This window comes from Neolamprologus brichardi, chromosome 23 (genome assembly GCF_056152115.1).
Source record: "Neolamprologus brichardi isolate AB-2024 chromosome 23, ASM5615211v1, whole genome shotgun sequence".
NCBI lineage: Eukaryota > Metazoa > Chordata > Actinopteri > Cichliformes > Cichlidae > Neolamprologus > Neolamprologus brichardi.
Window position 1 is genome coordinate 10,024,238 of NC_142125.1, and position 26,978 is coordinate 10,051,215.

The 26,978-nt window shown below is 45.5% G+C and overlaps 2 protein-coding genes across 5 annotated transcripts; both read right to left on the reverse strand.

The window, feature by feature from the left end:
* Positions 1–341: 341 nt before the first annotated feature.
* Positions 342–14,625, reverse strand: plppr3b (phospholipid phosphatase related 3b). 3 transcript variants are annotated; one of them, XM_006790272.3, is made up of 8 exons: positions 14,482–14,625; positions 10,998–11,106; positions 10,006–10,191; positions 9,360–9,486; positions 9,073–9,268; positions 8,927–8,984; positions 8,405–8,578; positions 342–7,822 (listed from the first exon to the last, which is right to left on the reverse strand). In XM_006790272.3, the coding sequence occupies exons 2-8, from the start codon at positions 11,100–11,102 to the stop codon at positions 6,434–6,436; spliced, it is 2,235 nt and encodes a 744-aa protein (XP_006790335.2). In that variant the 5' UTR covers positions 11,103–11,106; positions 14,482–14,625; the 3' UTR covers positions 342–6,433. The 3 variants fall into 3 exon arrangements, with proteins under 3 accessions (XP_006790335.2, XP_087693063.1, XP_087693062.1); XM_087836937.1 differs by lacking the exon at positions 14,482–14,625 and adding an exon at positions 13,779–13,829; XM_087836936.1 differs by lacking the exons at positions 10,998–11,106; positions 14,482–14,625 and having other exon boundaries at positions 10,006–10,320.
* A 1,121-nt stretch (positions 14,626–15,746) lies between these two features.
* Positions 15,747–24,492, reverse strand: med16 (mediator complex subunit 16). Of its 2 annotated transcripts, XM_087836934.1 has the most exons (16): positions 24,103–24,492; positions 23,014–23,198; positions 22,812–22,919; positions 22,432–22,601; positions 22,031–22,312; positions 21,796–21,945; positions 21,563–21,668; positions 21,272–21,409; positions 20,608–20,822; positions 20,062–20,268; positions 18,808–19,018; positions 18,605–18,738; positions 18,222–18,414; positions 16,762–16,978; positions 16,166–16,249; positions 15,747–16,095 (listed from the first exon to the last, which is right to left on the reverse strand). In XM_087836934.1, the coding sequence occupies exons 2-16, from the start codon at positions 23,150–23,152 to the stop codon at positions 15,969–15,971; spliced, it is 2,481 nt and encodes an 826-aa protein (XP_087693060.1). In that variant the 5' UTR covers positions 23,153–23,198; positions 24,103–24,492; the 3' UTR covers positions 15,747–15,968. The 2 variants fall into 2 exon arrangements, with proteins under 2 accessions (XP_087693060.1, XP_087693061.1); XM_087836935.1 differs by lacking the exon at positions 24,103–24,492 and having other exon boundaries at positions 23,014–23,330.
* Between the last annotated feature and the right edge of the window lie 2,486 nt (positions 24,493–26,978).

The window sequence follows — 26,978 nt, forward strand, 5'->3', positions numbered from 1 at the left end:
ATGGGTGAGGAAGATGCAGTATCAAGTCATCAGCGACAGATGGCAGTGCTCTGGCCTGTAAATGCCTTGCTGGTCTCTTAGCACTAATTGGTCAGTTTAAGGAAACGCCCCATGGGACCAAAACCTCCAGGAAGCTCAAATGATGGAGAGACTGAGAGAGGATGAAAGAGGAAATTAACAAGTTGACAAAGACTCTGAGGGATGTCTTAATCACATCATCTGTGGAAAAGTTAGTGCAACACACAAACGGCTTCATCCTCTGCATACCAGGAAACAACCGGGATTAACAATTATTACTGAGAGCCACGAAGGCATCATTGGAAGAAAAGAGGAAGACACTGTGATGATGAACGAGCTTTAATTGGAACCACAGAGCATGCACCTGAAACAGCTTCTTCAGCTCTTTTTATAGCAGCACTTTATACACTCATATGATGCTTCATGGTTTTACATTCAGATGAGAGCGCACCGATTTAGAAACATCACATGCAACAACACACGGACACGGGAACAGCAGGACGGACCGCCTCGTATTTACAGACCGATTGTTTCAGGATGTTATTCTTCTGAGCTCCTATCGTCCTCAAACCAACATTTACATGATGGAACGAATCAGCATGCGTGATGTCATCAAGCAGCACACAGCTCTTTGATTACACCCCCAAAGCAGAGGGGTGTTTCCTATAGAAGGCTTTTCAGTCAGAAGACATTAGCGTGCAAGCCACTGTCTGGGCCTGCCTGAAACTCGGGAAGTGATAAACACAGGTGTAGTGCTGCCAGAGGATCACTCCATCACTTTTTTCCAAATGCAAAATAAAATATTCACTGTTAGCTTAATTAGGAGAAATTTAGTCATGGCTTTAAGTGGATCTGAGTGATCGTAGCTCAATTGGTCTGCACAAAAACAAAATCAAGAAAAAGCAGCAATCACAAGCATGATGTCACAAGCATGTGTCCATCGAGTGGACTGATGTCGTCACGGAATAATCCAGTGTAAGCTCAGGTTTTACCGTGAGCTCAGATCAGTGAGAGGAGGCTGAAGGAGGATCAATGTTTGTGACATTAGATTTGTGACACAGTGCAAGCTCCATCGAGTGGACTGAGACTCAGGTGGAAACAGCTGACATTACATGAACAGACCAGGGACATCCCCGAGTTCACAAAGGTGCTGTTACTGTGACATGAGCATAAATATGGGCTCTGTTGTTTCTGCTGGCAGTTATTAAAGTTGATGTTACATATGTTAGGATTCAGACATTAATCTCATCAACACGGTCAGAGCTGCATTTTCACAGACATGTGTGCGGTGTGTATGGCCCTGGGAGAGAAAAAAGCTCTTTCTCTGTGTGCACACTGCTGAGAAAAGTCACGCAGACACGTTTTAATTACAAACTAATTGTCATGCAGAGCAATGCATAACTGCAGTGTTTGCAGTGGAATCTTGAGTTTAATAAATACTCAGCATCACAGGCCATAAAGCCAACATTTATGGACGTAACATGGTTACTATGTAACTCAGGCCGGATCTCACTGTGAATCATGTTCACGGTTTAGGTCAGCAGTTCTGCTCTCCTCTGGATCAATCCTGCTTCCATCTAAGCTGCAGATGTATTTATAACCCTGACTTTACTAAGAAAAATTTCTGAGTGAGAGAAGACACATCAGGGAGGATAGAGCTGCGAGCAGCATGGAAGAAGTGATGAAGACTTCATGTTCAGTTAGCCTCCGTGCTGAAACAGCGATAGAAGCAGAAAACGTGTGGGTGCACAGCGGTTAAACAGCACTACACCTGTGGTGATGAACCAGCTAAATGATGAGATAAACTTTAAAATGTGAGAGAAAAAACAACCACACCCCTCTGTGGTGACGTGGTTGTATGACATCCAATATATCAGACAAGTCTTGAGCAATGTGCACATGATATCACACAAGAATCCTGAATAAAACCAAAAGGTTTTTTTTTAAACCAAATGTATTGCCCTCTGGTGGCGATAAAAGCAGAATGCAACTTTAAAGAGGATATGAAACGTTACACATATAAAGCATAATTTACACCACTGAGCCCTGCTCTCAAAAACTGACATATGTAACTCTGTCTGTGAAGCAGGATTTAAGAAATAAATGCTTAAAGTTAAAAGTTGTTTAGAGCCATCTTCTGTCAGTGATGTCATGTGGTTGTCATTTGTGTTGCCCCTGGCTGCAACAATGAGTTTATGTTAAACTGAGGATATACTGTCCACTTTCACCGTCCGTCTCTTTAGCAGTAAGCGGCTCTTTGCTGCTTGGCTAGCTGCACTCAAATTGGAAAATCCAGCCATTAGCCATAATATTCGGGTTTGTGTGGAGGAGAGCCTGTTTGAGCCAGGTGACAGGTGTTTACTTGACCTACACAAACTGATTTTTTGTCCTCTGACCAAGTGTACCAAGCAGCAGAATCAGCTGATGCGATCAGCGTTGATTTATGCAACAAAATAATTTCTGTTCCCAAAAACATCCAGACAGTTTACAACATAACAGCCCACTACATGCACAACAAAGCACAAATGTAACTATTTTTTTTACTGAAGCACAACTGGGAATACCATCAGCACGTCTGCATCGAAAACAGGTGGATGTGAAAAAAACCCAAGAAAGTGAAGCCTCTGAGGAAGAGATGCCACACTTTTTGGTGACCCTTTGTTTCTTCCTCACATCATCTCACTGACTGGATTATTTCATATTAGAAGTGAGGAAAAGCGAAGCCCAAATACACTACCAGTTAAACGTTTGGACACACCTTCTTATTTAATGCGTTTTCTTTATTTTTATTACTGTTGACACTGTGAGAATCTACAGTGTCAACAGACAGTGGTGGTCATAAAAGCAGAATGCAACTTTAAAGAGGACATGAAACATTACACATATAAAGCATAATTTACACCACTGAGGCATCAAAACTATGAATAAACACATGGAATTATGTAGTAAACAAAAAAGCGTGAAATAACTCAAAAAATGTTTTATATTTTAGATTCTTCATAATAGCCCGCCTTTGCTTTGATTACTGCTTTGCACACTCTTGCCATTCTCTCGATGATCTTCATGAGGTAGTCACCTGAAATGGTTTTCCAACAGTCTTGAAGGAGTTCCCAGAGATGCTGAGCACTTGTTGGTTCTTTTGCCTTTACTCTGCGGTCCATCTCATCCCAAACCATCTCCATTGGGTTTAGGTCAGGTGACTGTGGTGTCTGTGCGGGATTTATCAGGGCTCTAATCTGAGGTGCTGTTAACTTGCGATTTCTGAGCCTGGTGACTCGGGTGAATTTATCCTCAGCAGCAGAGATGACTCCTTTGTCTTCCTTTCCTGGGGCGGTCCTCATGTGAGCCAGTTTCATCATAGTGCTTGGTGTTTTTTACAACTGCTCTTGGGGACACTCAAAGTTTTAGCAATTTTCCGGACTGACTAACCTTCAGTTCTTAAAGTAATGATGGACTGTTTCTCTTAGCTGATTGGTTCTTGCCATAATATGAATTCTAACAGTTGTCAAAGAGGGCTGTCAGCTGTATACCAACCTGACTTCTACACAACACAACTGATGGTCCCAAACCCATTAAGAAGGGTGAGACACAAATGAACCCTGACAAGGCACACCTGTGAAGTAAAAACCATTTCAGGTGTCACATCATGAAGCTCATTGAGAGAAGGCCAAGGGTTTGCAGCACTATCAACAAAGTAAAGGGCGGCTTCTTTGGGGAATCTAAAATATAAAACATTTAAAGTTATTTATCAATTTTGTTTTTGCTACATAATACCATATAGCTTGCTTCATATATTTGATGTCTTCAGTATCTACAATGTAGCCAGCTGACTGCATGGCTTGGTACACCCAACCCGATGAGGAAAAGCTGGATTGTGAGACTCCAGCTTGTCACTCTGGTGGCTCAAACAGGCTCTCCTCCAAACAGGTCTCATTTCTAAAGTGCTTTACGAACCCGAATATTATAGCTAATGGATTTTCCCATTTGAGTGCAGCTAGCCAAACAAGTTTCAACAATCAGTTTAACATAAACTCATTGTAACACAACAATTAGTTTTTAGTTTTAGTTTCCTTATTTTCCTCTGAGTTATCAGTTCTGTCCTAACCTAAACTAATGTCTATTACCTGAAACCAACCAACCACATGATGTCATGTTCCGCACTGACAGAAGATGGTGCTAAACATATTTTTGAAACGTTATATTTCATCACTTATTTCTTAAATCCAACTTTACAGACAGAGTCACATCTATGTCAGTTTTTGAGAGGAGGTCTCCATGATGGGAATTAGGCTATATATGTGGAACGCGTCATGTTCTCTTTAAGGTATTTCTTGATTCGTCCATGTCTGCTACAGACAGTGGATTTTAACAGCAAAAAAATGATCACGATGACCCTAATCCTGTCCTGTCAGAATATGTAATATTTTAAAAAATGTTCTCCTAAATCTCAGCAATCAGGGAACAACAAAAGTCTTTCTACCTCATATAGACTGAAAAGTCTTTTTAGAGATTAACCATCTGCTACAGATTGAATCATTTCATCTGTGGACGAGGCTTAAAACAAATGGTTAGGGGGTTGGGGTCATAACAGATGATGACCTCACAGAGTTAAACCAACCTGAATCACAAGGTGACCCTAAGCTGGATAAGAAGCTAACAAGATGAATGTTTGGATGGCAGAATATGCAGGTTTATCCAAGAAAATAGAAACTTCGATCTGGTATTAACTTTACGGTTATATATGTCAGTTTAGCTGGTCAAAACACCACAAGTTGTCCATAATGTTGCTCTGAATCACTATCGTTGGGCTAAAAAACGTTTTAGCAACGCTACGTTAATTATCATTGGTGTTTCAGATGTTTCATAGAGATGTTGATCTCTGTGGACAATCAGGACATGCATAATCAATCAAATAGGTAATCTTGTTTAACTGAAACATAAACTTTCTGTAGACAGAAATAAATAACTTTACTGTGAAGCCATGGCTTTAACACCATTTTCCATTCCGATTCTTTGAAGAAACATTTGATTAATATTCACGCACGTAAACCTTCGGCCGTCTTTCGCACTTATAAAGCTCTGAAATAAAATCACCTAGTTTCTTTTTGAACCTAAACGTCTGTGACGAGATTTAATCTCATGTCGGTCCATTAGTAATAAGTACTATCATTCACACACAAAAACAAAACGCTCACAACCTCCACCAATCAGACAGCAGCACACACAAACAAACAAACAAACATGCTGAGAATCACTATAGCAACCAAACCATCACACCAGAGAGGCAAGAAATATACAATCTGAGTTCGACTGCCAACATCGCCGCCATCACAGAATCCATAACTGGAGGGGTTGGGTTCTGCTGCTGGGTTCTTATTTGTCGCAGGGTTATGGTTTGTCGCAGGGCTACGGTTTGTTGGAAGGTTAGGGTTTGTTGGAGAGTTCTTGTTTATTGGAAGATTTTTGTTTGTCGGAGGGTTCTTGTTTGTCGCAGGGTTAGGGTTTGTTGCAGGGTTCTTGTTTGATGGAGGGTTAGGGTTTGTCAGCGGGTTCAGGTTTATCAAAGGGTTCTTGTTAGTCACAGGGTTCTTTGTTTGTCGCAAGTTTGTTGGAGAGTTCTTGTTTGTCATAGGGTTCTTGTTTGTTGCAGGGATCTTGTTTGCTGCAGGGCTAGGGTTTGTTCGGGTGTTTCAAAAATTTACTGTTTGAGTTTGTCTCTGTGCTTTGACTTTGAGCTGTTTATTGAATGAGTTCCTTTCTTCTTAGAGGCTCAACACAGTGGACAGCATCTCTTCGGCACAGATGGAGGTGTTCCTTTCTGGATCACAGAACAATTGGGACAGTCTGTGTCAGTCTAAAGAAGTTTGTGATTGGATTCCTTCAGGATTAATACTGTCCTTTAGCCACAGCCTGAATCCTTTCTAAAGTTAAAGTCACTGAACAGGAAACTGAATGGGTGGAAGAGCAGAGGTACCTCAGCACCATCACTGACCAAAAACAGTGAGATCATCTGATAAATGTGAACAACACCTCTGTCTCTGTTTATAACCACTGAATCCATCCTTCTTGGGATGATTTCTTTGGATAGCAACTTATCTCAAGAATAATAATAATAATAATAATAATAATAATAATAATAATAATAATATGGTCCTCTGTGGTGGGTTCACTTGGAAAAATAAATAGTTGCAATAGCATTGATGTCCTCCTAGACTCTCTGAGAGGTAAGATGTCTTTTTGTGGAGAGAAACTGTCCAAGTGTTGAGCTCCTAAACCTTGAGCTCATCATCTCCTGGGTGGAAACCTCTTCTCACAGCTTGTTGCTTGCATAGCATCACGCTCCTTGTTGCCAACCAGGTTTTGTGCTGTTAGTGACCAGTTTCAGAGTAAGGCTTTTATTTTGAAAGGTAACAGACTAATCTTTGAACCTCCGTCCCTGCAGACTCTTATAATAGTTCTCCTGCTCAGTCTGGTTACGGATCTCTCGATCCAACAGAACCAGTGCTGTCTTGCGCCTCATGGCCATCTCCCTGCGCTGAGCATCTGATGACATCTCTACCTGCTGGTGAGGTGGGCTTGAGGATAAGGTAGGGTCGACAGTGGCGCATGGTGAGGCAGAGCGGCGTGGGTGGAAGCTGCTGCTGCTGCGGCTGGCCGAATCTCCTCGATTCAGGTTAGAGAGGTTGTAGGTTTCTCGTGGGTCTCCCCCATTGGATGCCCCCACCCACTCCCATGGGTTACCATTACCTGATGGGGGCTGGGCCTGGGGAGGAAGCGGGACTTGGACAACAGGATAGTGGGCATGGGCATCCACTGTGATGATACCTGGCCCCTCCCGTGGTTGCTCAAAGGGGTGGCGGTAGTGTGGCGAGTCGGCAGCGGAGGAGATGGCAGAGCAGGTGGATGTGGTTTCGGAGGACTTCTCCCCAGAGGACGAGGACGGCAGGAGGCCCTGCTGCTTGGACATGGCAATGACTTGCATGAGTCGTGGCTGGTTGGCAGCACCACGCCCGGACCCCTCCCCGGTTGTCTTCTCCCGAATGGCGAGCCACTTGGCTCGGGTTAGGGCGCTTTTTGGAGAAACCGGTGGAGGTCCTGCTTCTGGGATCTGTGGGGGTCTGGGTGTTGCCACAGCTTTGGCCCCCCCTGGAGGTGGAGTGGGGTTGCGACTTGCGTTTGCCCTCCCGGCATGCACTGCAGGCTGGTAGATCGGGGCTTGAGAACCACCATCGTCAGTCCCCACAGAGCCTACCTCAGAGCCGTCCTCACTGGTTTCGTGCTCTGCCTCGTCCCGGACACCCATACCTCGCATCTCCATCGACTTCTGCTTCCACTCCGACACCAGCTGCTGTGACCGCATAGGGTCCATGGGCACCTGAACAGCCTTCAGACGGCGCTGCACTGGCTGGACCGGCTGCACCGGCTCCTCAGAGGCATCGTTGGCCCCCAGTACACCATTTACATTCATGCTAGCTCTTGGCAGCGTGTTGCTGAAGGTCACCATGGTCTCCTTTCCCATGGGGCTTCGGGGAGCCAGCAGCTCTACATCCACACTGGCCCTCTTCAGGCTTCCCATGGAGCCCTTCTCCCTCTGCAGGGGCCCCAGGCCATCCAGCCGGTCCATGGGAGCCGGAGCTGCCGCTATCTCATCGTTACTCTCTGAGGCAGACGCAGGGCCTTTGTTATAGACCGACTCGTGTCCCCGCTCAGTCAGTGCTCGGAGAGGGTCCGCCTTTAGGGGTGGAGGAGGTGGGGGTGGAGTGATGTCATCAGATGATTTGAAGTTGGCGACAGCGTGAAGGGCCTGATGGAGGAAAATAAAATCTTGTGAGTCTTTGGAGAGTCACAAACCTCAAAAATACTCTGAAACCTGATCTAATTGTCAGATCAAACCTCAGAGACCAGCACCAAGATCTGTTACATTATTACCTCCAACCTCTTCAAAAACAATCAAATCTCCCAGTTTCAACAACTGAGTCGGTGTCTTTGGATGATATTCTATTAAATCAGGCTTTGAATTATTTGAAAGTCTTAGCTGTGTTTTTCAGGCTGAATGATTAAAGCTGCCTCAGTGACCTTCTGTCTGTATTTTAGGTGCTGTTCAGATGTTTCTTTGTGCTGGCAGGTTTAATATTCCCTCATATTCAGTTGGATATTCAGCCCATCATCTCTTTGTGAAGCTCCTGGGCTGAAGCTTATTGGGTAAATCAAGATTTGAGTCATTTGGAGCTGCAGAGCTGTTGGTTTTTGATCTACCATCAGCCTCCGGTTTAAGCTGATGCAGTCGCCATGACAACACCAACACAAAGCCATGTCCATGACAACAGCTGCAGACTCTGGAGCTCCATCAGACAGAAACACACACAAGATGTGTCCTTTATCTCACCAGGTAGGCGGCAATGAAGGCTCCGATGAGGAAGCCCACATAGACGTCGATGGGGTGGCTACGATGCTGTGTGATCTGAGTCAGGCCAGTCAGCGCCGCAGCAATGGCAAATGCAAACACCAGCACGGGTTTGAGCAGCTTGGTGCTGTCTGAGATGGTCGAATTAAAGTACATCTGACAGGAAACAAAAGCTAACATCAGAGAATGCCACGATACAGCAAATTCAACACATCTTTATCAAGACAAACAAAACTGAGCAGTACATGCAGACCTGACACAATTTCCTAAAGACATTTTTTAAAATGTGAACATTGTTTATTCTTATTTATTTTTGTGTAAAATGAATTTATTCTGGGATGGAAAATTTAACTTTAATCCGAGTCTAAAATCGGCTTTTAATTTACATGCGTTAAAAGCAGCGTGGCCGACCCAGCGTTTCTGGGCTGAACCTGAACTCTGACCACTGGACCTAAAAATCACACGAGCTTGTTTCTGTGGGAAGGTTTTCTTTGTCGCACTTACAGAAACATAAACAGCAGCAAACGCTGACAGAGTTGCATGCTGGGAAGGAAACGTCTTTCTGTAAGAAGAGGAAGAAAAAAAAACATGCCTCAATGATCAGTCTGAAAACTTCAAACAGCGACACAAACAGGAAGTACAGCAAGCACCTCGCAGCCATGATGGCGTGCTCATCCTGCCCAGAGCAGATGTCTGTGGTGATGTAGGCATTCTTGTCACATGACACACCCGCCAGAGTATAGTTAGGTTTGCAGACAGTGAGGAAGAATGGTGCGTGGTATCCCGTGGACAGCTGGATGATGTCAGTGAGCAGCGCGGTCGCACACAGGCCGAACACGTGCACACCTGCAGGAACACTTTTGACATGTAAGACTGATGGCAGGTCACAGGGTACAGACAGGTGGATGTTCAGCAGGTTCTGCAGACACAGTCATACCTACGAAACGGACCGTCCTCCTCAGGAAGGAGTTGAAACTGCAGCCGCCGGCATTGATGCTTCCCTCAGCTCGGCGGAGTTTCAGACGGGACTGCAGGCAGTAGATTGCTCCTTCCACCAGCATAATCTGGGGCACAAAACAAATCCACCTCAGCAGCTTGAAGCAGGACAGGCTGACCCCACCCACTTTCTACAACCATCAAACATGAAATACTAGTTTATGCACAGGTGGAGATGTACAGGTGAGGAAAGCAAAGACACCAAAGACTTCCAAACGTTTGAGGTATTTTCATTGTTCGTGAGGTCAGAATGGAGAGCCAGGGTACCCCATCAACCATCCAACCACACACCCACCCATCCACTAGCAACTAATCACTTACCAACATACAAACACCTATTAAACCACTCAACAGTCATTGACCAACCACCAATCACCTATCCAACCAAACAACCAACCATCCACCAATCACTCATCCATCGACCAACCCTTCATTCAGCCGCTCTAAAACGAAACCACCCACCCATCAATCACATATACCAAGCATCACCCCCAGTCATCTTCTTAGCCTCCAATCCGACTAGGCAAGTGCGTCATCACTAAAAACATATTCCTACATAATCAATAAATTCTAATAAATTATGGTACCGAAGCAGCGGGTCCAGCGAAGGCGAGGCTTAGAAGCATCAACAGTGGGATCAGCTCATCTCCTCCATCCACGTACGGCATACTCAAATCTCTGTCGTGGCACCGGAAACCCACTTGAGCCGGCTTCACTACATCGGTCAGCTCCAGGAAGTACAGCGACACCATAGAAGAAGCCACAATGGGCAGCTGCATGCAGAAAAACAGATAAACATCTGTTAGTGGGATCATCTGATCCTTGTCGACACGGCAGGAAGTGCTGCCAAAATGTAGCTCTGAGTTTACAGGTAGTGTAAACAGGAAGCAGAATCCTTTCATCGCTCTAGCCTCTGTAAGATAAGCTGACCTCTGTTAGTGAGTGTTCACCCAGTGTGATCGCAAGTTTAAAAAAAAACAAACAAACCCACTGACATCATGAGTTTATGGGCTCAGTCATGATTTCCAGATGACTGAGCCCATAAACTCATGATGTCAGTGGGTTTGTTTGTTTTTTTACAGAGGTCCCAGCAGACACTGTCTCCCCATACACCTCCACAGGACCTGAGGTCAGCTGTTGCCCCCTGGTGGTCAGTAAAAAGAGTACAAGTGTAAGAGACCTCAGATTTTACGATTCAGGCCCAGAAGCTACATCTATTTTTAGACTGTCTGAGGATCTGAAGCATCAGCGTGTGGTCCATGGGCTCTTCAGATGGTCACTGAGGATTTTCATCAAATACTCGAATTATATTGAAAATTATGTTAATTTGTTCAGGGGTTTTTTTGATCCTCTAAATAAAAATAATTTAATAATAATAATGGATTGCATTTATATAGCTCTTTTCGGGGCCCTCAAAGCGCTTTCCAAACGATTCATGCAGAACTTTTATTAAATGAGTTGAATTAAAGCGGAAAGTCTGAAATTCACATGCTGTTTGATTTGAAAAATAGCGCAGTGGACCTGACTGTAGGTACGGTCCTCGGTGTCATGTGACCGTTTGTTTGTTTGTTGCTCTCACCTCTACGAAGTAGAAACATGGCAGCAGAGTCAGACTGTCCTTTGGAGGTTTCTTCTTCATCTTCTCTGAGGGGGAGGATGTCATCATCATCATCATCATCCTCATCAACCTATACACGGACGCGCGCACACACACACAGATAGAAGCATTATTTCCTGATTATGAAAAAACAAACATTTGAGGCTGAACTTGTCCAATCACAACAGAGCTGCAGGAGGGGCGGTTCCACAGACAGTAAAAACATGGGGCACTTTATGTCAGAGGTATTGATGCAGCCAGCGGGCCCCTAAGTCTTAACTGGAGAGAGCCCGCTGAACCTCGACCTTCGGATCCAGACAATCTCGCACATTCCTTCTTCTTATGGTTCCCACGGAAAGAAGTTCCACTACGCTCAGGCAGGAACCATAAGTTTAAATACCAAGGGACTACAGTAAGGATCTTTTAAAATGTCTGAGTTGCGCTCGCTCAAAAAAAGAGCTGCATTCAGCGGTTTAAAACGAGCCCAGTATCAGAGAAACGTCAGGTTCCACTCGCTGTACCTGGCCCGGTTATGCGTGACATACAAAAAAGATGTCTCCACCTTCACTCACCTGATAAAGCTCAGAAGATTTTTTGATCAGAGGTTCAGTAAGGAGTACGACGAGTACGCACACATTCCCATCGTTCATGATAATTAGCCGTACTCAAGATACAGATGCTCCCCTTATTGTTGGATTAATCAACATCCTACATGCAGGCGCATACCAGAAAATCCCCACCTTTGTTGTCTTTGACGTGTGTGTGCAAGAGCATATACAAATTTGTGTATATACATATATATATAGACATAAATGCTCATCTGTTCTATTGCATCGCTCAGCCATCTTATTTTAGTTCCGATCTTCATGTTAATATTTTCCAACTTGTCACAGAAGGATGGGAGCCTCTCCAGACATAAGTATTAAGAGAATGTCTTACCAGATGTTTCTGGAGATGTTTATTCTGCCACTTGCCTCTAAAACCGTGACAAGTTTAGATTTAGTTTACAGAAGCGCTGAATGATGTTTTGCGCTTTATCCCAATGATCGTTCTTATTAATATTTTCACCTTTTGTAACTTTCTCACTCAGTTAGTCATGGCTAAACATGGTGGATGGTATTGATGCTAAAAGGGCTGCTAGGTTTAAATGGGCCTGATAAAAGAGCCAGACTATTCAGTCGCTTTAAATACTTAAAATGTGAGATGGCATTCCTTCAGGAAATCCACCAACTGAATAAAAATGAAGACTTAAAAAAGGATGGGAGGGCAATATATTTAATTCCAATCTTAATTCTAAGACATGTGGGATGGAATAATAAAAATAAAATCAAGTTTACTGTGACCACTGTCATCTCAGATCCACGTGGAGGTCTCATAATTGTTGACGGGCTCCTTCACAACACATCTAGCGTGGTTCTGGTCATGCCACAAACTGGGATGATAAGTTTATAGAGAAAATAATCTTGTCAATTCCAGATTTGAACTTGCAGGAATTGATCCTGGGGGAGATTTAAACTGTGTAATAATACTGGATCAATCCAGTCATAAATCTATAAACCTAACAAAAAAGGCTAAGCTACTTTCAACTTTTATGGAGCAGGTTGGAAGTGTTGACCTGTTTTTTATTCCCACAAGGTAGGTGTTTTTATTTCTTCTCATATGGCAGAATAAACTGTTTCTTTGTTGACCAGTCCCTTGGTACCTAACCAGACAGAAAACTTTCAGCTGGTAGGGGCTTTTGTGAAATAATATCCCTCAAAATTAATGATTTTTTTTTTTTTTAGAATTCAATTTAAAAAAAAAATCAAATCCGCCCTTCCCTTCTTTGGGAAGCACTAACAGCAGTAATCGGGAATTCTGCTAAAATAAGATGAAAAATACTAAACTGGAGGAGCTCATTAGATCAGTATCCATGGTGGATGATCAGTACTCCATCTCTTCTTCCATTGAACCGTTTTAAAACAAGAAGAGCCTCAAACCTGAATTCTGTCTTGACGCCAATAGAGAGCAACAACTGTCAACTTCTTTTGAGGTTTTATAGACATGTGATGTTAGCTTGTTCATCATTTTGTACATGTGACGGCGCAGGATCGCAAAGGGATCGAGATGACCCGGCTGGCATTTGACACATGTTAGCAGCAGCGCCAAGGTGCAGCTTTTATTTTGAAGGTGAGCCCTATCAATTTCCTGTTTTTCCCCACAGTTTTCACATCAAGTCGTTAGCAAACAAACATGAAAAACTAAAGGTAACCATGGCAACCAATGCAGTCACTCTGCAGCTTCTTTGCAGCTGATTTTCTTTTATGTTTCCATAGCAACCACTGCTCTCTTACTTTCAATATGGCTGACAGTTCTTAAGCTATAGGCGCAAGACGTCCTGCGAAAACCCTCCCACCAAGTTTGCGCCTGAATGAAATGAGCTAGGTAATTTCAGTCACACTGTTTCAAAATGGAGGATTTTCTGTAGTAGGAAGCTGCACACTGATTGGCTCATGAGTTTTCAATCATAAGTCATTAGACAAGCAGATGCGCCCCATTCCCATGTCCACTTTTCTGCAACAGTGGAAACTGGACTTTAGAAACCAGTGGGCGACACCGTGATGTCGCCCACTGGTTTCTAAACCGATGCCATCCACGTTCCCGGCGGTTCCCGTGACCTTTAAAGAATTTGACCCACCAATCCTGAGCTAAAGATTCAAACACAACAACACAATGACCAGTCAGCTTAAAGACGCTGACTGTCTGTCCTCCTCCTCTGCTCACCGTTTACAGTCATTGTGAGGTCGTGGACGTGACCTCGCAGACCAGCGGGAGAGCTGCGATCTGGACGAGAGGAGGAAACTTATCCATACAAACTTCTGATGAAAGAAGCGACTGTTTCTGCCCCTGTGCTGTTGACTGCCCCCTGCTGGCAGTCAACAGCACAGCAGTCAAACTTCAAAAGAAGCTGAAGTTGACTGCTGTCGCCCCCTAGTGGCATGGTGTGGGCGGGGTTAGCGCCTCCTTTACACCTCCACCTTGGAGTGATAAAATCCCACTCAGGGATCCATTCAAAAAATGAAAGGTTAATGCTTCAGCATGTGGTGCCAGAACTCTGACACACCTGAGTTTACTAGAAGCAAGGGATCACATGACCACAGGAAGCAGCTGGACACCGGCTGCTCGGACCCTCCCCCTCACAACACAGACGCCCTCACACCTGTGTTCATTCATTTCAGAGAACTCCACTGAAAATCAGTCTGAAGACAATCAGCTGCACAAAGGAAGCTCTTCATCATCATCACCCTGACACACATCACATTAATGCCATTTAACAGCTGACCAATCAGTATACAGAGGTCCTCCACCCACTGATGGAGCCGCGCGGACAGACAGACAGGTGGGGGTGCAGCAGGACCGGAAACTGAACAAAGCAGTCCGGATTTTGCACCTCTGCAGCAAAACACACACACACACACAGTATCACCTCTGAACATCCACCCGCTCTGGATCCCGTCAGCAGAACCGGAACCTTGCTGCGGCTCGGTCTCAGTCCGGTTCCGGTGGGTTCCGTTTCCTGCAGAACAGCGCAGAGACGTCTGTGTGCTGGAGGAACCTGCTGCGGTGTGTGTGTGTGTGTGTGTGTCAGGGTGGGCGGGGCAGAGCGAGCTGTGAAACGTTCCTCGTGCGTGTTACTGTCAGGTGATCGGAGCCTGAAGGGTTAAACTTTGGCGCTGTTTTTAACCCTTCACGCACCTGAAACGTCACAGAGACAAAAACACGTGATTCTGCCTTTTTTCTAATCGCCTGAATAAGCAGCTGGGTGCAGGCTGTGGCGCCCCCTGCTGGGACAGGAGGGGGGGGAACATGCTTTTCCCCAGAGAAACCCAAGACAGTCTCAGACAGGGAACACTGGGAGGGCTGAGGCTCACCTGCAGCAGGTGTTACTGGCTGAACGTTCTTCTGAAGGCTGGTGTTCTTTAGCTCATTCAGAATCATTTCCAGTTTATTAATATTACATCCTGAATTCAGACACTGTGACCTGAACAGAGAACATTTTCTTACAAATATCCATGTGGATGGAAGAGAGATAAGAATGTTTACCGACAGGCTTCTCTTCATCATTATATGTGATCACACACACACAGAATTAAACCATTACTAAATATGTAGTTTTGTATTCAGGAAAAGGAGGTTGTCTGTGCTCCAGGTTCAACCTAAACAGACGAGCAGGTCCACCACAGGGGGGTGCTGTTTCAGATCTGCTGTCATGATGTGAAAACTGAACTTTGAGTCCTCAGAGTGGTGACTACATGTTTGCATTACCTTTCACTGTGTGTGTGTGAGAGAGTTGAGTGAGAGAGAGACTTTAAACTGTATTCTCTTATTTTTACCTGCGGCTGGAAATGAGCAGGATAAAAAAAAAAAAAAAAAAAAAAACGTGACTGAAAGAATCTCTCTCTCTCTGGTTGATGCACCTCTACCAAGCAGAGTGATGGGCAGACGCAGGTGCTCAGTGCATCACCTGACAGGTGGTTATGATCAGCTGAGAGAAACCGTGATCACAGGTGTCTGTAAGTGTAATTTCTCCCTTAAAGACGTTGTGTACACGATGAACCCACCTGACACTTCCTGCAGCATCACTTCTGTTCCCATGGAAACACCCGATGACCCATTTTTTTTCATCAGCGTGATGTGACATGGATGAAACAGCGCTCTCAGGTGTTCGGACACAAAAACAAAAACACCTCGTTCAGTTTGGTTGGCTTTATTAAAAAAAAATGCTGTTTATGTACAAAGTGCAGCTCCATCGATCAATCGGAACTGGATTCAGTCCCTGTGCCTCACACAGAAACTGGTCTCATGAAGCCGGTTCTGAGCTGGATATTAAAGACCATTTTCAGGAACCTGATTGGTCAATAGGTTTGGGATGTGAATAAGCTCCACAACAACAGGTGATGAAGTGTCACCACTTCAGGTGAACGTGGGCGGGATCCTCCTCCACAGACCGCCACACAGACAGTTCTTAATCCAGCGCTGCTCCCATTGCTTCATGGCGTTTGTCTTGTTGGGCGAACGGAGCATCGTCACGCAGCCGCACCTGAAAGAGGCGGAGCTTAGTGATGTCATTATGAAAGTGGAACATGTGACATTGCCTCCCACGGACCCACCTGGTGCAGGCTTTGCTCTCCTCGGTGGGACACACGCCCATGTGAACACAACGCAGGTTATCCATCCTCTGGGAGCCAGGAGTCCTGCAAGCACACACAGAAACACACAAGTTACCGTCAGCACAGTCACTGGTACCTTCTCGACTCAACCTGGTTTTGTTTGTTTTCCATTAGAATCCAGTACCAAATAATGTGTTCGGGGTTGTTCTAGGAACTCGGCTGAAAGTCCTGTGACATCATTCGCATGTGACACAAACAGAGGAAGACGTGGAGGCAATGGTGTATCTGCTGCTAGGTCTGTGGCGTTGTTCTTTGTGCAGCCGTGTTCCTCATTGCCGGGTTTCATAAACAGCGGTATTGATTTTCATGAAGGAGACGCTCTCATGACTCATCGAGTGACGCCACTGACTAGCCAATTGGTGGCATGCAGGCTGCTGACACCTGAGATCGCTTGGAACCCTGGCCAGTGGGTACTAAATTAGTACCTAGTACCAGGTACTACCACCTAATGGAAAAATCGTAAAAACCGAGCCGACCCGAGTAGGTTCTAAGGGAAACTGCAGTTTTGGAAAGCTGCAGGCTCAGGTGTGCATTACCTGTTGAACACCTCCAGAGGTGTGGGCGGGGCGTTGCTGGGCAGGGACGAGGCCTTGCCAAACTGCAGCCTGAGTGGGTGCTTGCCCTGGAGCTTCACCATCACACCGTCATTGACGGGCAGCCAGTCCATGCTGGGCACCAGCAGCTGGCTCGGCAGCAGGCAGCACTCGTCGATCAGACTGTCGTCAGGGTCCTGGGGGGCGCCATCATCCCGTGCTGAGTGACAGAAAATGGGAAACTGTTTAGTAGTGGTGACAGCTGAAAACTGCTTCAGCCTCTCTTTGACCTGAGTTCAAGCTTCTCTTGTGCTGAGCTCAGCAGGACAATTGTTTTCAGGGCTCAGGTGAAGTTGATGGTGACAAAGAGCACACGCCACACGTCTGTGGTTCTGGTCATGCCTCAAACTGGGATGATAAGTTCATAGAGAAAATCGTGTTGATTCCAGATTTGAAATCACAGAAATTGATCCTGGAGGAGATTTAAACCGTTTAATAAATTTAAACTGTTGTCAGTCTGCCCCAGGGCAGCTGTGGCTACAACTGTAACTTGCCTCCACCAGTGTGTGAATGTGAGAGTGAATGAATAGTGGAATTGTACAGAGCTTTGAGGGCCCCGAAAAGCGCTTTATAAATGCAATCCATTATTATTATTAATAATAATACTGGATCAATGCAGTCATAAATCTATAAACTTACAAAAAAGGCTAAGCTACTTTCAGCTTTATGGAGCAGGTTAGAAGTGTTGACCCCCTTTTTTTTTTTTTTTTTTTTAATTTCCCACAAGGTAGGCACTTTTATTTCTCTCCTCCTCTCACTTGTATGGTCCAGATGTTCATCCAAGTCTCAGGAGCAGCAGGAAGGATTTCATATTTCAGGAATCAGTGGAGCGATCTGAGGAATCCTTCCAGAGTGACAACTGACCTGTAGCAGCAGCTAGCTGTGAGGCTGAGCTCAGGATTACTTACAGTTTCCATCTTACTGTCAGTTTTACCTACAGAACACCTGTTGCCAAATGCATTGATCCGATTGGTCAGATCTGATTATTTCCATGTGAAAAGGACCCAACAAAAACAAACAGTAAATTAATTAAGAACAATTTGCACGTGGCGGTGAGTGACGGCCCGTGCCATTCTAGTCTGATCTGCTCTGAGGCTGATTGAGGCTTTCATCCAGTTCTCTCTACACTACACATGGATGATTAAATGTTTTCCTCTCTTTGCTGGTTGCTTCCTTCTCCTCAAAACTGCTGATGGAACTGCATGGTGTTTGCAGTCGAGGACTTCCTGTTTCACTCACGTTTCAATCACCTGCACACCTTTGACCTGATTCACTTTAAACAACCATGATTGAGGGAAGACTAACCCGAAACCTCAGATTAAAGCTGATAACCTTTGACTGAACGTGAGAGGACCTGAGGTCAGATAAAGTGGCCCAGTCTTGACCCGGAGTGTGTTGCTTACAGCAGAGCCACAGCTTGGTGAGCAGCCTGAACAGCAGCAGCATGCTGTCCTGGTTGTCCGACGTGGCAGTGAAGGTGGGCAGACAGCCGGCCTTCAGCAGACCCCAGATCCGGATCATCACCAGCATCTCCCTCAGCATCCCCAGAGACGCCCCGTCCCGCATGAAGCCAAACCCGGGCCGGACCATAGAGCCCTATGAGAGCAGCATACATAAACCCAGGGTCAGAGGTCATCAGCCAAACATGAGTTCTACTGAGTTCTGCTTCCTGGAGACGAACTGATTGATCTACATCTGCTTACAGCTTCTGTTTCATTGGAATGGTTCAGAGTCACTCCTCCTAACCTGGAATAAGGTGTGTGCATCACCACCCGACTTCACTTACCTGGTTGGGCAGGTTGGCGAGCAGGTACAGGACGAAGTCTCCCACCCACTGGATGAGCTGCTGCAGAGACTGCAGAGGAGGACCATCCAGTACAAACTCCTCCGTCTTCAGGTTGATCATCACCTTATCGATATCTGAGAAGACATGGAGCCATCAGCCACCACCCACACATGATGGGTCACCACCGCCACCTGCGGTCTCACCTGTGTCTGTGTTTTTGGCGCAGATCTCTGTCAGTCGGTCTCCAGGACTCTTGTCCGGTGTGTTGAGGACATGAGGCCTCAGCAGAGACTTGAGGGTGGAGCTGATAGCGATAAGCAGCAGCTTGGCATGGAAGTCACACGCTCGAGCCGCTGTCGCCGTGGAGAGTTTACAGAGAGAAGCCTTCACTGCCACAATGCGTGTCGCCAGAACCTGAAGCAGAGAATGGCAGAGGGGAAGTCCTCGAGCCAGAAACATCAGAAACACCCCTTCCTGCGTTCTGCTGACTTTCATCATCTCACCTGTCTTGCATTTTCAAATTAATGGTAAATAATTACTGGGACATTTAATAATGCTGAAAGCATTCTTACAGCACCCTGTCTAGGTGCAGAGGAAGAAAACCCACGGTTGGGTTTCTAAAGAGTGTGAACGCAAATTGCCTCCTCGTCATGTTCCTCCATCTACAAACGTTTTACTGCTCGCCCAGGCCAAATTTAAGACTTTTTTTTTTTTTTAAAAACACATGTGCTGCCTGGTCCTAACCACAGGGACTACTTCCTGTAGTCTGATAAAAACCTGCTACTGTGATTCTGCCTTTGTGAAGCTGATGAGTGCTAACAGCTTCAGCCCTGTTCAGTCACTGAATCTTCCTGATTCATTAAGCAGAACATGAAGAACAAGACAGAAAACTAAACAGCAGTGACGTTTGTAGGGTTACTGAGGTTGGGCTTGTTGGTATATAATGATGTGCTACATAGTGGCTACTGGCTAGCTACACAGCTACAGTTAGCGTAATATAAACAAATTAGCAGAGTGAAGCTGGAGGATGAATGCTAACTTTTTTTTCTCCACTTGATAAAAGTTAACCCGCGGCTTCCCAATGGTTAGGGACAAATGCAATCGAATGGCAGAAAAAAGATGCTGTAAACGGACCAAACTTCAGTCAGGAGAATAACTAAGATAATCCATTCACAATACGAGGTGAGTCATTTACATACTGCTGCACGGGCTGGACTGTAGTTACATAGTAAGGTTTTAAAAACTGAGCTTTAAAAAGAATAGTGGTAATAAAAACCGAGAGAGGCCGACAGTGATCACTGACTGTTTTTAGGGTCTTGTTGAGATTAAATAGAAATAAAACATGTTAAAAACACAACAGCCTTAATAAACAGAGCAGTTTGGACCCAGAAGCAGGGTTAATATGCCATCACTTAAAGACCTGGCCTTGTGGTTTTCTCCCAGCATGCTTTGCTGACCTGCTGCAGCGCCTGGTTCTGCCTCATGTACTCTTCATGCAGCTTCTCCACCAGGTTGTGCACCATGCTGGGCTGCACATGCAGCAGCACGTCCCACCAGTCGTAACCCGTCACCATGCAGTACTCCAGCAGGAACAGCAGGTGACGCAGCGTCGTGTTCATCTCCAGCACCTGGCCCATAGAGGGTGACACACGCAGCATGTGGAGCTGACGAGAGAACAAACAAACAAACAGATTAGAATTAGATTTCAGAATGATTCAAAACGGCAACTGTCCAGATGTCCATCGACTCGTCCTTGGCTCACTCTCTGGAGACCTTATTTGGTTGTTTTGCTTTCAAATTTCTTATTTCACATTTCTCAAAAACCCGATTGAGTTACTTCACACAGAAGTCATGTAGGTTACGGAGATGTCAGGATTCCAGAGAAAACAGTTTCTCTGCTAAATTAATCGATTGATAAGAAACCGATCGATCTGATCTCTGATTGTTAACGTGTGGCGTTTTATTGATCTGGGCTGAACCAGAACCCAGCTGTGTGTCCTCACCTTGCCGTGGTTGTCAACTCCAGCCAGAGCCAATGAGGTCCAGGAGAACTGCAGGGCCTTGAAGTGGACGGTGGGGCCGGCAGTTCTCTGGCGCTTGATGGCCGACTCATCTCCAGGGCGCTGTGCCGAGGAGGCGCCGTAGAACACGCCCATGGTGTGGAGGGAAAGGCGGTGCAGGATCTGGATGCTGCCATCATGAAACGCCAGAGCCAGACCTGAAACCACAATGACATGAGACGGTTACAAAGTCCTGCCATCATCTTTAAAGGAAGCCAGATCAACCTTTAACTTCAGGGGTCAGCAGGGTGTCAGACCTGACGGTCCAGAACAAGCATCGCGGTTTAAGATTTGGTAATGGCCCAAAATAAAGTTCACCAGGTAAACGAAACACAGTGACATTACAATTAGGTCACTGTCTGAGGCTCCTCCCACCAGTGCTGTGAGCAAACACTATGCCGTAACAGCCATGCCCACAATGACTGTGATTGGCCCGTTTAGTACTCCGATTTCCTCCTACACATTTCTTCTTCTACCGCCATTTTTTCAAATCAACACGAGAACAATCACCCCGACCACAGAAACTCTGAGCTTGATGAAGGTGCTTCGCAGCACGCGTGTACACCTCCCTGAAGAACAACCAGCCATTTCCAGCTCTGAGGCTCACCGAGTCCGGGACAGAACTTCAGTTCAGTGTTGGAGATGGAGATGGGCAGCTTGGGCAGAGCGACAGCCGACACACGCTCCAGGTCGCCGGTGGTCGTCAGGATCCGCCATTTTAGGATGGTCGGCTGCTTCTCTCCCACTGTCAGAAGAGGTCAAATAAAGAAAGTCAGGGCATTAAATACAAAAGGTCAGTGGTCATGAACACACACACAGATTCTTAAAGCCTCTTGTTACTATGCCAACCATTAGCTGGTTGTTACATCACTTCCTGCCTGGTGCTGGGTCTTCTTACCCACTGGCGAACAGTGCTGGAAGATATTATTAACAGGAAGTCCCTCCTTCCTCAGAGACCAGCACTCCACGATGCTGCCGTTCTGATTGGACGCACACAGCAGAACCTGTAAAGCACACACTTTCTCTGAGTTCTGAAGGTCCCGGTGGTCTCGGGTTTAACGGTCACACTTGTCTTATTGATCTGACTGTGCACACTGATCTTAGCGATTTGACTGGTCACACTGGTCTTACTTGCTCAGAGTTCTCCCGGGTCAGGAACTTGAGGTGGGTGACAGCGGGGTACTTCTCCCTCCTCAGCGGGTCGGTGGTGCAGCGCAGGAAAAGTGAGGGCAGCAGCTCAGTGTCAATGCGACATTTCTCACTCACCACACTGACCACCACCTGAAGAAAAAAAAACAACGGTAAAATGTCAGGTTAGCATAAGAGGTGAGAGCCCCTTGGTAACGCCAGCATCTTTCGTCCTTACCTTGTAGAACTGCACAGGCGAGGAGCTGCTGCCATCTGTGGCAGCCACCACAATGTTCCCTCCTCCGGTGAAGGCGATATCGGCCAACGCCACGCGCCCTCTCAGCCGGCACAGGCTCTCGCTCGCCGTCAGCAGAGCGCCGCCTGGCTTCAGCAGCGACACAGTCACCAAACCACTCACCGTCACCGCCAGCCAGCCCTCCATCGGCTTACCACCAAATAGCGTTAGGGACGGTGAAAATTTCACCCGTGAGAACTTCTCCCCGAAGTTTGTGGAGCCAGACTGAAGCAAGAGGAGAAGAAGAGGCAGGGCTTACTCAACTGGTCTCAGTTAGTGTTAAGACACAGAGCTATCACTGCAACGAGCCAGCAGGTGTGTGCACATGTGTGGGCAGCTATTACCATCTCCACGTGCAGTGCCAGCTTGACACCATTGTGCAGCCAGCTGAGAGCGATGATGGGGTCTCCGTCTAGCGAGCTTGACAGGACGCTTTCCCAGCTATTCACCAAGTGATCCGACATTGACCAGCATTTGATCTGCCCGTCGCCGTCTGCAGACAGCAGCCGTGAGCCTGCAGCACGCGCAAACACACAGACACACACGTCACTTCCTGTCTCTCTCAGCAGAACGTGACACTGCAGCATGTACTTACATAAAGCAGGAGAACAGCAGCTTCTCCTGCTGGCACAGTCTGAACAGCTTATAGCCAATCAGATTCCAGACCAATAACAGTCAATCAATCAGCTGAGCTCATCTCCAAAACATTTAACTGAAGTCTCACCTGATTGGTCCCACTCCAGACAGGAAATGACCTCTGTGTGTCCAGAGTTGATGGAGAAAACATCCCAGGGGTGCTCAGTGTCGATGATATGGATCATGTGACTCACATCTGGAAAACAGAACATCAAGTTCAGCGTGTGTTTGTGTGTTCGCCTGTGTGTGTGTGTTCGCCTGTGTGTGTGTGTGCGTGTGCGTTTGTGTACTCTTGTCGTCGTCCTCGCTCTTCAGGTCTGTGGTGAAGGCCACGAGGTTCCTGCAGGACCAGGAGCAGACCAGCGGGATGGAAGGGCAGTGCGTGCTCTTTGGACGCTTCTCCCACTCACACACATAGGCCAGTTCCATGATTCCACCACAGAAGAAGAATCTAGATCCCAGGTGGATGCGTCACCTAAAAAAAAACAGACCAGTCAGCTGCTCTAATCACTTAAACACAGATTACTGACCTGTTTGTGTGGATAGAGCAGAGATGAACATGAGTGATCAGACCTCTGCCTTACCACTACATGTGTCAGACAGATGCATGAGCCACGGGCTCTCCAGTGCCACCTTTACCTGAAGTAGTGGAAAGTAAAACTTTCAAGGGGACAGCACTACAGATATGTGAAAAAGCAAAGCACAAGTAGAAGGACAAAAGAAAGAAAAGGAACACACATGCAAAGAAGAAAGCTCTTAAAACATGCGGTTGTCCCCACTGGACTTTCATCAAATCAGCAAAGATGCACAGAAAAGAAGGTCAGACACCAACTAGGGAGAATAAGAAGGACAAAGGGGAACAACACTGTAATCCCGTATGTAGCAGGTTTATCATAGAGGCATCCCAGTGTACTTCAGACCCAGCCATCTGCATCTAAAAGTCAAAGGTCACTCTTTTGAGGATGCCAATGTTCACTATTTCCACCCAGATTCACACCTTGGCTCAGGTGTCCTCAACAGGTCACACGATGGGCTGGGGCAACATCTCACAGTGGTTTCACCATTAAACCCCATTGATGGTAATGAGCCCCACCTTCTTTCATACCTTGGTTCTGGTGTTGACTCACATGATCACTAGTGGGTAAATGACCCAGGATCACCTCTAAACACCTGGGACCCTCCACCTTACTTTGTAGAACTGAAGAAGCCTGTTGCACGAAACGTCTTTACAAACTTAAAGCAGTTCAGCTGCTTCTTTTTCAAATTGAACATCAAACTGTTCACCCAGGCCGTGCCAAATAACACCATAGTCACAGTACTCAAAGTACTCAGTCACAACAGTGAATGAGCAGCCGCACTAGCCTCTAGCGTTAGCTCACCTGAAGGTTTTTCGCTTCTGTCACGCAGATGAGAATGAAAATTAGCCGTTTTCCTTTTCCTGTTTTTAAGGCTGTTTAATATTAACTTAAAGTAATTAAAACACCAAAACATCGAAACACCAGACTTGAGTTAAACTCAGCGCTTTTTGCTTGCTGCTGTTAAAAACAAACCGCTCTCTGTTAAAAGGATGTGGGGACCTCGTGGCTGCCTCTACAGCTGCCTGACTATAAAACACTGACGGCACCCCGAAGCTCTACTCAAACAGCGTCACGGCGAGACGTTTAAGCCGCGTGTCATATAAACGTGTTTGTCTGTGAGATGACTGATATAACCTCTGTGATCAGTATGATATCGGCCCTGTGCGACGAACCGGCTGTTTATCTGACGGGCGCCGCGGACACCCTCCTCTTCTTCTTCTTCTTCTTCTTCTTCTTCTTCTTCAGTCAAGTTTAACGGCAGCTTGCATCCAAAACTGTTGCATTACTGCCACCTCCTGGCTGTTAATCGTCCGTCATTCCTGAATCCTCAGATCCTCTTGATGAGACCAGTATTTCTCAAAAAACGAAAAACCACCACTTTCCCTTCACCATGACTTAACTCTTTAACCACTCGTTCAAACGTAAGTTCCCTTCCACCACTCATTTCACCCCACATCACCCTCCTGTGACTTGCATACTTCCTGCAACTAAGGAGTACATGCTCAACCATCTCCATATCAGTGCACCCATCACACAACGCAGTCGATGTTTTCCTATCCTAAAAAGAGTACCATTTAAAAAGCAGTGGCCTGTTCGTATTCTACTGACAACAACCTCCTCCTGTCTCTTTAATCCGCTACTCCTCTTAGCTTCTATTGTGTTTGGCACATATAAATGTCTCGCTTTTGTGTCATTATCCCATGCCATTTGCCACAAGTTCCTACTTTCTGTCCAAGCTACACTTTTCCCTTCAGATTTTGACAGTGGTATCTGTGCATGTATATCGACTCTTTTAACAGCTGCTTTGGCCAACCTATCTGCACTTTCATTACCCAAAATACCCACATGAGCCGGAGTCCACATTATTACTACATGTTTATTTTGGTCAGACAGTCTATGATGAGCAAAAAGAATGTCATAGAGAATTTGCTGATGGGTAGTTGTGTATCCTTGTTCAATACTCAATAACGCCGACAATGAATCACTGCATATCAGTACTTTTGAGACTCTGCTGTCTTCCACCCATTCTAGAGCCAGCAGTATGGCATACAATTCAACTGCATATACACCCAGACGAGTTGATGTTCTTTTCGCAATCTTAAAATTTAACTCCGGAATTACCACTGCTACACTAGTTGCTTCAGTCTTATGATCTTTTGACCCATCTGTATAAACCTGTAAAAATTCACTGTATTTGCTCTCCAATCTGTTATAAAATCGTTGACAAATATCTGTGGTCAATTTCCTCTTTTTAGTGTCCGTTAATGATCGGTCTACGTCAACATATCTCAATGTCCATATGGGTCGCAAAGGCCACAACACTGTCTGATTGAAGTCTGTGTCATACACTTTAAAAGTTCTCGCTCTATCATCGACACCCTCCTCTATCCCCGGTAACATACTTCCCTGAGCGAAGTCTTCTAGGCGGAAAAAAATTACAAGATACCTGCACCCGATTTTAGTTTATTGTGGTTTCCTTTACTAGTATTTACTGGTTGTTGTTTTTAATAATGGAAACTAACGCTGAAAAAAATATCCGACCTCGATGCATTGTCATCTTGTTCATCTGTCCAGAAACATATTTTAAATCTGGTGTCAGGTGACTTTTTCTTTAGCTGCGAGTTCACACTGACAAGGTGCACAGCTAGATTATGGTCTGATCCAATGATCTGCTGTATCAGTGAATTCGATCCTCTGTTTTTTGATCACCTTTTGTGTTGTATCATGAGCAGGATGCTGTCCATATGGTTGGTGTTTGTGTGGACTGAAGTAAAGAAAGACTTTATCACGTCCTCTTTTCCTGTCTCCTCCTCCCTGATCCTGGTTTTCTTCACGATTAAAGAGAGTTCTTCCTCTGTGCTGTCACCAGGTACCCTCTGATGTTGTTGGTTACACTCACCTCATCGTTATGTGTTTGTTTATTGTGTTTATGTTTTGTGCTGTGTCGGTGTGTTTAAGTAAGTAAATGTATTTGTGTAGCACATGTCGGGATACAACATGTGTTACAAAGGTGCTTTACATCAAATCAAAACATGAAACAAAAAAAGAAATGCAGGTAAATTACAAATAAACTAGAATGAAACGTCAGTTTAACCTCCTAGGACCTGGTTACCACATATGCGGACATCACATTTTGGGTTGTCTAGACCAAAATACAAAATTTTGCTCTACAAGGGCCTGATATCCACTTACGGGGACATTATACTGCCACTGTTCTATCAAAATTTAAAACGAACGTCCTCATATGTGGATCTCATTTTTCTCATAAACAAAAATCAGGTAAAAAAAGATAATAAATAAATCTGGTAATTCTTTGTTTTTACATTCATCAGGTCACAATCAGCCCAAATAGCAAAGAGAAAGTAAAAATGCATGCAATGAAAGAGTTCGGGTCTTAGGGGGCTAAAGCAATGAGAATCACTGTTTAATTTTGTGTGGTAGGTTTTCTGGTAATGCTGCTAAAACACATTGTAAACCTTTGTTTCAGAGATGGGTTTGGCATGCTCTGTTTGGCTACACTTCCCGTTTCTGGATCTTTTGGAGAAAGTTAGAACCCTCTGTTCAGGTGTTTTTCAGAAAGCAGGTAAAACTGAGCTTCCTGTCGCTGGGATTCTGCTATAATGCTGCAGCTGTCGGCAGATGTTTGTGTCTTGCAGTGAACCATCTGAATGTCTGAG